The 8,616-nt window shown below is 51.5% G+C and overlaps 1 protein-coding gene across 1 annotated transcript; it reads right to left on the bottom strand.

The window, feature by feature from the left end:
• Positions 1 to 301: 301 nt before the first annotated feature.
• Positions 302 to 6,726, bottom strand: Ubxn6 (UBX domain protein 6). Its single transcript, XM_021186234.3, has 11 exons — positions 6,529 to 6,726; positions 4,812 to 4,975; positions 4,458 to 4,522; positions 4,140 to 4,268; positions 2,629 to 2,726; positions 2,390 to 2,465; positions 1,451 to 1,535; positions 1,154 to 1,373; positions 945 to 1,075; positions 726 to 874; positions 302 to 455 (listed from the first exon to the last, which is right to left on the bottom strand). The coding sequence occupies exons 1-11, from the start codon at positions 6,609 to 6,611 to the stop codon at positions 327 to 329; spliced, it is 1,329 nt and encodes a 442-aa protein (XP_021041893.3). The 5' UTR covers positions 6,612 to 6,726; the 3' UTR covers positions 302 to 326.
• Positions 6,727 to 8,616: the final 1,890 nt, after the last annotated feature.

Genomic DNA, 8,616 nt, shown 5'->3' with positions numbered 1-8,616 from the left:
TGAAACACTGGGAGGCTGAGTTTAAATAGCCTGTTTATTTGGGGTTTATAATTTAGGAATTACAGCTCCATGCTGCCAGCTGCCTCCATCCACAGCCTTTGTGTCCATTCCACCTGTGCTACACTCCAAGATGGCACCAGAAGGTTAAGGCTCCACACACCTCAGGCAGGTACAAACCTGTCCCTTGCAGCCCACAGAGGAGGTGGGACCTTGTTTCCAACTCTACTGCTACTAGTGTCCTTCCTATTGCTGGGGACTCAGAGGGAAAGGAATGGGTTTGGGAACAGCATGAGACTGGAGCCACAGTGGGCCAAGCCTGCATTTATTCAGGAGAGTTGCTCGATGGCTGCAAGCAGCTCAGGCCTCAAGACAGATTTTGCTGGCTCAGCTCCTGCTGCCCTTATATCTTCCAACACTGAAGCATCCCAGGAGAAGGTCAACAGGGCAGAGGGTACCTGCAAGGCAGGTAGAATGTTACCTAGGATGCAATACCCTTATGATGACCCTGTCTCCATGCCACCTTCACCACCATACAGATCCCTTTAGTTGGCTCTTTAAAAGTACCCTCCCCATCTAACAGGATGAAAAAGGCACTAAGACAATGTAAGCCCACCAAAGGTGACAGCACCTCCACACACACCCTGGCAGTGGGAAATTTGGTCCAAAATGCTGGACCCTCCCATTCAGTGCCGGGGCGTAATCTCATGAGCACAGCCCCAGCTCACCAGCCCACACTCATTCAGGGCCAGGGTCTCGTTCTCCTCCAGCTTCTGTCCACCGGAGGCCCTTAGCTCAAAGGGCAGCCAGTCGTTCTGTAGCGCCCCGCGCACAAATTGGAAGAGCACAGATAGCTTCTCCCGGGCATAGAAGGTCCCTGCAGGGTACAGAGCATGAGCTAGAGGAGGTACAGTCAGATTACCAACCACCGTGGGCTGGTCACACACCTTGCAGTAGACAGCCATCCGGCAGACGCACGCGCAGAAGGGCATAGGTATATTTGCGAAGCTCTCGCTGCTCCTCTTTCTCCCGCATGGCTTTGGTCCTGAGTGAGCTCAGTCGCTCCACCGCCTCTGTTCTGTGTGGCGAAGAGTATTGGTCAGGCCTCCCAAGCTAATGCCCCATGAACCACCCTCTCTAACTTATATGAGCCTACCTGAGCCTTTGCTCCCGCTTCACCTCCTCAGCTGTAAGGCTGAAGAAATCTGAGGGGAGTTCAAAATGTGAGGCCAGAGCCGAGGGGCGGAAAACTCGGAGCTGCCGATCCAGAGTGGCCCGCACAGGCTCGGCATCCAACAGCTGCTGCTTGTGCCGTGCCAGGTTCTGCGGCTGTGCCCGTGCATCCTCACCCAGAACGTAGAACTCCTCCTGACCCTCTGCAGAGGCATCACAGCTGTTTTCTTGGCCCACGTGCCACCTCTGCCCCCTCCCACCTGCCTGGCCGCCCTCTCACCCTGATCCGGCACAGGTAGGGTGACCTTCTTGAAGCCAATGGCTTCAAAGAACTCGTGGCTTCCCTCGAGACAGTTGATGCGCTCCTGAGGATGAGGCACACACAGGTCACCCAGGTTGCTGGGCCAGGACCCAGCACTGCTGAGATTGAAGCCAAGCAGCTCCCACTGGCTGAAGACCCAACAGCTGATGAGTGGTTTTGGGAATGACGTCCCCCATAATGGCTTTGTGGTTAGAGAGGCTGCACCAAGCAAGCCTCATGTCTGCATTTGTAGGATAAATTTGGAGGGTGCCTTCCCAAGTATTCAAATTAAAGAGAGGCCGCTCCAGAAAGCCAGATCTCCAACCCCAGTGAGTTTCAGTCATGGACCCAACATTACTGCGATCTTGAAGGTCAAGATCCTACACTCAAACTCAAAGAACCAAGCTGGTGAAATGGCTGGGTAAGTTTAGGTGCGACACCACGTGTGATGGCTGTGTTCCCGGACCCGTGTGGTGGAAGGAGAACCACTACTCCCCCGGATTCCTTTCCTCCACACATGAAGCGGCTCATGCACCTACCTGAAAATTCAATGCATGAACGAAAAGAAAGATGAGTGATGAGCTCCATGCCTGTATCCTAGCACTGTGCAAGCTGGGTCAGTACTCAGCTGACCCCCAGTACTGGGTCAGATTGGACTATACAGTGAGACCTGGTCTCAACAACAACGAAAGACAGACAAAAATCCAGGCGTGGTGGCGCACACCTTTAATCCCAGCACTCAGGAGGCAGAGGCAGGCGGATTTCTGAGTTTGAGGCCAGCCTGGTCTACAGAGTGAGTTCCAGGACAGCCAGGGCTATACAGAGAAACCCTGTCTCGAAAAACAAAACAAAAAAAAAATCCAGGGAACACAGCATGACACCCATGCCCAGTGACCCAAGGACAGCCATAGCAGCTACCTGGAACACCTTGTTCTGCAGTTTGATTTTCTGGTATTTTTCTTCCTCCGGGTGTAAATGGATGTTGTCCAGGTATCTGGGGATGGGGGGAAAAAGGAGAGCCACCCAGGGGACTATCTGACTTCACTGTTCTTACACTCAGGTCCTCACACAGCCAGGGTGAGCCTGGTGCCCAAAGCACAGGGAGTCTACAACACAGCCCCAGATGCTTAGATCCCTTCGGTAAACAGCTCACTCACTTGGCGATAGTATCCACACCCAGCTTCACTCGGTCCCGGTCTCTATTGAATGTATGTATCTTCATGATGGAGGCAGCCACGGGGTCTGTGGAAAAGTGCTGGGGGAGAGGAGGGCATGCTGAGGACCCTATAAGGCTGCTGGGGAATGGGAAGAGGGACTGCAACTGCAGCCATCAGCTCTCAGGCCAAGCCAGCCATAAATGTTTGATAGAGGACAAAGCATGCACATCTTCAGTAGAGGCCACTCCTGCCTCTTCCAGGATGAGGAAAAGGCCAAACAAGAAGAGGAGACAAGTACATCTCTTTGGGATTTCTGGGGCCCTTGTGGCCATATAGCTGTGCCTTATGTACTAGCTTTAGAACCACAGCACCTGGGCTGAGGTCCCCATGGCCATCAGTCATAAAACTCCCACGGTAACCACAATGGGTGTCAGGTAGCACAAAAGGACAACAAGCCTATCATCAGCAAATCAGAATGGCTGGTATGATGCTGGAACCCAGGAAAACGTCATGGTGGGTCTGGGATAAGGCAGCATTGGGGCTGCTAGTCATAGGCTATTGTCAGAAGATCTACAATTGGGGAAAGCCAGACAGTTCCCAAGAGGATGAAACCACAAGCCAAAGGATGTAAGGCCTCTACCAGCTGAGGAAGACAAATCTGGAGGCTCCATTGGGGACTACCCTTCTAACCTGAATTTAGATCAGCAAGTCTCATGTTGAACTCCTTACATCAGAGCTCAAGATAGGAATGTGCACACCTGAAGCCACCAAGCACTGTCAAAGCTGGGCACAGGTATGTACATGTCCTCATACTCCCAGTTTTTCTTTTGTGTAGCAATACGCTTGCCCAAGGTTCACAATCCTCCTGCCTCAGCAGGAAAACAGGAATGTACCAATATGACTCATTTATGAGTCTCCTATACCCTATGCCTCGTGAGGATGGGGTAGAAACCTTGCTAGGTACCGTGATCTGAATAAGATGGTTCTGACAGGCTCATATATTGGGATGTTTAGTCATTGAAGAGTGGAACTATTTAAAAGAATTAGAAGTCCAGGCGATGGTGGCGCACACCTTTAATCCCAGCACTTGGGAGGCAGAGGCAGGTGGATTTCTGAGTTTGAGGCCAGCCTGGTCTACAGAGTGAGTTCCAGGACAGCCAGGACTAAAAAGAGAAACCCTGTCTCGGAAAAAACCAAAGGGGGAAAAAAAAAATAGAAGGATTAGGTGTGGCTTTGCTGGAAGTTTGTCACTGGGGGGTGGGTGTCTCTGTCACATCAGGATGTGTGGCATTTAGCTACTCCAGTTCAGCACCATACCTGCCTGCCTGCTGCCAAGCTCTCTGCCATAACAGACTAAACCTCTGAAACTAAGCTATCCCCAATTAAATACTTTCTTTTGTAAGAACTGCCTTGACCATGGTGTCTCTTCACTGTAATAGAATAGTAGAATAGTGACTAAGACACTAGGGTTGATGGGCATGTGTCCAGTAGCTGGAACATGGGTCACTCACCGACAGGATGGCCTGCTTGATGTGGGCATCCCGCTGGTCCCTCCTCAGGGTGACACCTGTGAGCGGACAGATGAAGAACACACCAGGCACTGCCAAATGCGGAGAGATTTCCTCCTTGGGCTCAGGTACCTGAAGACAGAAGACAGGAGGCTCTTATAGCTGGACATACAGGCCCACGCTGTCACTCCTCCTTTCCAAGGGTCTGTCTCCTCCCCACTGCCACAGGTACGGCTCTTATGCATGAAGCTCTCCCTCCCTAGGCTTCAGCTGCCTCCATACTGCCCCAGAACATTGGGCAGTCCCCAGCAGATACCTTACCGAGTTGGTCCCAGGAGTTCCTGGATTGTTGCTGGAGGTGGCTTCGGCCTGAAGTTCCTTCCTCACTGAGAGTAGGAAGGCGTGATATGGACAGAGTAAGGACCCCATCCTGAACCCAGAGGCTGAGCCTCTGGGTGCAAAGGTGGGAGTTGGGGGTGGGGAGGGAGCTGGTCTGAGAGCTGGCAACTCTCCCTCCCAGTGTCCCAGGAGGTAGAATTTAGTCCCTGCTTCTCCAAGTCTCCATCCAAGCAAGAACTAATGGTGTCTCTGCCACATGGGACTCAGAGCTACCCTCTGGGGACCCTTTCCCATTGGATTCAGTCTGCCCCAGGTGCCACCTACAGCAGAACTCACCCTGGTTCCGGATGGAGTCCTGAGATGTAGGGCCCCGGGCTCGGGGCTGTTTCTGTTCCAGCCGGGCCAGGGCAGCAGCGGCAGCCATCTGTGCCTCATCAGTGGGGCCCTGACGGGGCTGCCGGAGGGCCAGCTGTGGTGACTTTCCTTTGGTGGTCTTCTCCCTGAACAGACATGGGGACCCAATTTTGCAAAAACGGTATATAGAGGAATTTTAATCAAGCAACATGTGGGAGGAATGCCGACATGCAACAAATCTTTAATCTCTCTTGCTGGAATGCAGACAGGTCCATAGTATATATCTTTGATCCCTAACAATGTAGGTAAGGTTAGTTTGTAGAAGGAAGAAGTCATGTTTGAAAGTGGCATCTAATTGAGCGGCTGACAAAGTGATGAATCAGAGAAAGATTTGACAGAATGAGTCAGGGATAGATTACACCCAACTCTGAGAACAGTCAGGAGAGGACTCAAAAGGCAGCACAGAGAGAGAGTTGAAGCAGTTCAGTCTGTCAGTGCAGTTCAGAGGCAGGTTGCAGCTAGAGAATGAGAAGGAACCAGAAGATTAGAAGAGACTGCCAGACTTAGTTTGAGCCCAAGCAGAGCACTTCAGTGAGAAATTGAGAGAAGCCAAATTGAATTAGTCAGCTTTGGTTAATTATATTGTACAGATGCTAGAAGCTTCCTGGGATAATTGTTAGAACATGGGAAATGCTCTGAGCTCAGCCCAAGCAGTGTGTTCACAGAGCATGGTTGCAGCTCTCATCATCTGAGGAAATAAAAGTGACATTTACTTTTATAGATCACACACAGATCACGGACACTGGACCATCCTCTCCAACTTCTGGCCTGAGGATCCTTTGAACCTCCATGTTCCTCTCATCATGGAAGCTACCCCACTATTTGTAGCTGTACCCTGGTGTGTTTACCGGAGGTCTAGCCCTGGCCTGCAGGCCCCTCCTTCTCCTCACACTCAGCCCCAGTCACTGGTTGTCATTTTCCTCCACATATACTTCCTGCAGACTACTCCCTGGTAGCCTGTAGCTGTCTCCATTCTCTACTTCACCCCTTCTGAGCAGCTCCAACATGCCTTACCTCCCTCTCCAGAACACAAAGTTCTCTGGGTCTTCCAGTACTCCTGGGAGTACCCCAGTTTGCCAAGGTCCCCACAGAGATCCCATCTTCACCCGTCACCCCAACCACTCAACAACAATCTGGGGCTCTCTGGTTTCCACACTCCTCCAAGACCCTTCTATAATCCGCTCTCACTCCCCAACCCCTCCCAGATTACCACACAACCTACAAAGAAGTCTTACTATCTCTCACAGACCTTCTGCCCACACCTTCTCTTAGGTCCTACCCACGCTCTAGGCGGCTCTTCCCTTAGCTAAATTCTGGGCATTGCCCCGCCCCTTCTCACCACCCAGAACCAAGAGTCTCCAAGCAGTGACCAACGCGCCCTGGCCACGACCGCCCACCGCCTACCCCTAGCGCCCCGCCCACCCGTGCTATACCACACAACTGCCCTCCCTTCTGCCCCGCCCACCACTGCTACAACGCCCCGCCCTCATCTTAGGCTCCGCCCCTGCCTTACAATCCACACCCCGCCCACCCATCTACTCCTGCTCTGCATAGCCTAGAAAGACCCCTGACACCCAACCGCCGGCCCTTTTTGCCCCCTGGCCCTCGCCCTCTCCGTCGCCCAACCAGCGTCACATACCCTGCGGAATCCGTAAGCTTCTGGCCGGGCCCCGCGCTCTTGAACTTGATGTCAGCCTTGATCTCCTGGAAGAACTTCTTCATGGCGGCAGCGGCCCGGCGGCGTGGGCCGCAGGGCGGAGGGCGCAGGGCCCGGGTGGATGAGGAGCAGGCGGCCAACCACCGGAAAGAAAATATCGCGGCGACGGAAGTCCCGCCTAGCTCACGTGACAATCGCCTTGCAGCACCTCGCGGGCGGGGCGCCATCTTCCTGTCTGCGGACGCCGTTGCCGGGGCGACAGGCTCGCCTCCCTTAAGACCGCGGCAGCCACCAGGGGAGCTTAAGAGAGCATCCAGACACCAAGCAGCCTAGAAGTGTCCCCAGAGCTACTGGAACCAGGGTGGATGTCAGGAGTTCAAGGCCAGTCTATACTACAGAGAAAATGAGTATGAATGTACTGTACATGAGCCTGATCTGCTCTGGGAGGGACAAGACAGAAGGAGCCTACAGAGAGATTGGTGCAGACAAGGTCAAAGCAGAGACCGCAGTTGGTACAGGGCTTGCTCAACATGTGCAAAGCTGAGTTTAATCTCCAACACTTCCATCTCGTGTGTTGTGTACACACAACAAAAAGTTGTATGCTCTGGACTCAGGCTTTTTAGAACACTACTGTTCATGTGAAAAACAGCCATCATCTACATCAGAATCACTGTAACTGTGCAAGAGACCCCAAAATCATATACTTCACTGTTAATAGTCACTCATTAGAAAGAAGGGGGGAAATGGGCCATTGGACACAAACTTGAGATTCCAGGAGCTCTTCTGCACCTCCTGTCTGTGTGCATGTAATTCTGCTCTAATTGCGCATGGCATTGTGGTCTCTGGATCATGTAACTGAAGTGGCTATGGGCAAGCTAAGTGGCTATGGTCTGTGTTGGTGTGAAATTTGTCAGGGATAAAGCAGCTTTGGGGGCTACCCAGGCTGTTAATAATTTTATTAGTTTTGCCAACCATTAGATCCCAAGATGCACAAAGCTGAAGGATGGGACACCCTGGTGATTTCAAGGAAACAAGCCCCATGGCTGGAGGAGAGCAATGAAGGCATTTGATGAGAACTGTGGAAGACAGGTTTCCAAGACCGACAGTGAACAGAGGAGTGGAGCACCTTAAAGAAGGCAGCCAGGATGGGGCTGGAGAGATGGCTCAGCGGATAAGATCACTGCAAGTTCTTCTAGAGGTCCTGAGTTCAATTCCCAGCAACCACATGATGACTCCCAATCATCTGTAATGGGATGCAGTGCCCTCTTCTGGTGTGTCTGAACACACAACAGTGTACTCACATACAAATATTTTTTTACATATTTGTTTATTTGTTTATTATATGTACACTGTAGCTGTCTTCAGACACTCCAGAAGAGGGCATCAGATTTTTATTACAGATGGTTGGGATTTGAACTCAGGATCTTTGGAAGAGCAGTCGGTGCTCTTAATCGCTGAGCCATCTCACCAGCCCCAACAAATAAATCTTTTTTTTGTTTGTTTGTTTTGAGAGACAGGGTTTCTCTGTCTAGCCCTGGCTGTCCTGGAACTCATTTTTGTAGACCAGGCTGGCCTCGAACTCAGAAATCTACCTGCCTCTGCCTCCCGAGTGCTGGGATCAAAGGCGTGCACCACCACCGCCCGGCAACAAATCTTTAAAAAAAAAAAAAAAAAAAAAAAAAAAGGCAGCCAGGAAGTGTTCAATAAATGTTCCAGGGCTGGCGAGATGGCTCAGTGGGTAAGAGCACTCTCTTCCAAAGGTCCCGAGTTCAAATCCCAGCAACCACATGGTGGCTCACAACCATCCGTAATGAGATCTGATGCCCTCTTCTGGAATGTCTGAAAACAGCTACAGTGTACTTACATATAATAAATAAGTAAATCTTTTAAATAAATAAATAAATAAATGTTCCAAAACATGGTATTTTAGTCCTTTGGCGGGGGAGGGGGGGGGATTGAGCCAGTCACTGGTGGCACATTCCTTTAAATCCCAGCACTCAGGAGGCAGAGGCAGGCAGAACCTGGTCTATAGATTGAGTTTCAGGACAGCCAAGGCTATAAAAAGAAACC

Source organism: Mus caroli, unplaced genomic scaffold (genome assembly GCF_978045245.1).
Source record: "Mus caroli unplaced genomic scaffold, Mus_caroli_1 scaffold_18, whole genome shotgun sequence".
In the NCBI taxonomy this organism is placed as follows: domain Eukaryota; kingdom Metazoa; phylum Chordata; class Mammalia; order Rodentia; family Muridae; genus Mus; species Mus caroli.
This window is presented reverse-complemented; position numbering and strand designations above follow the sequence as displayed.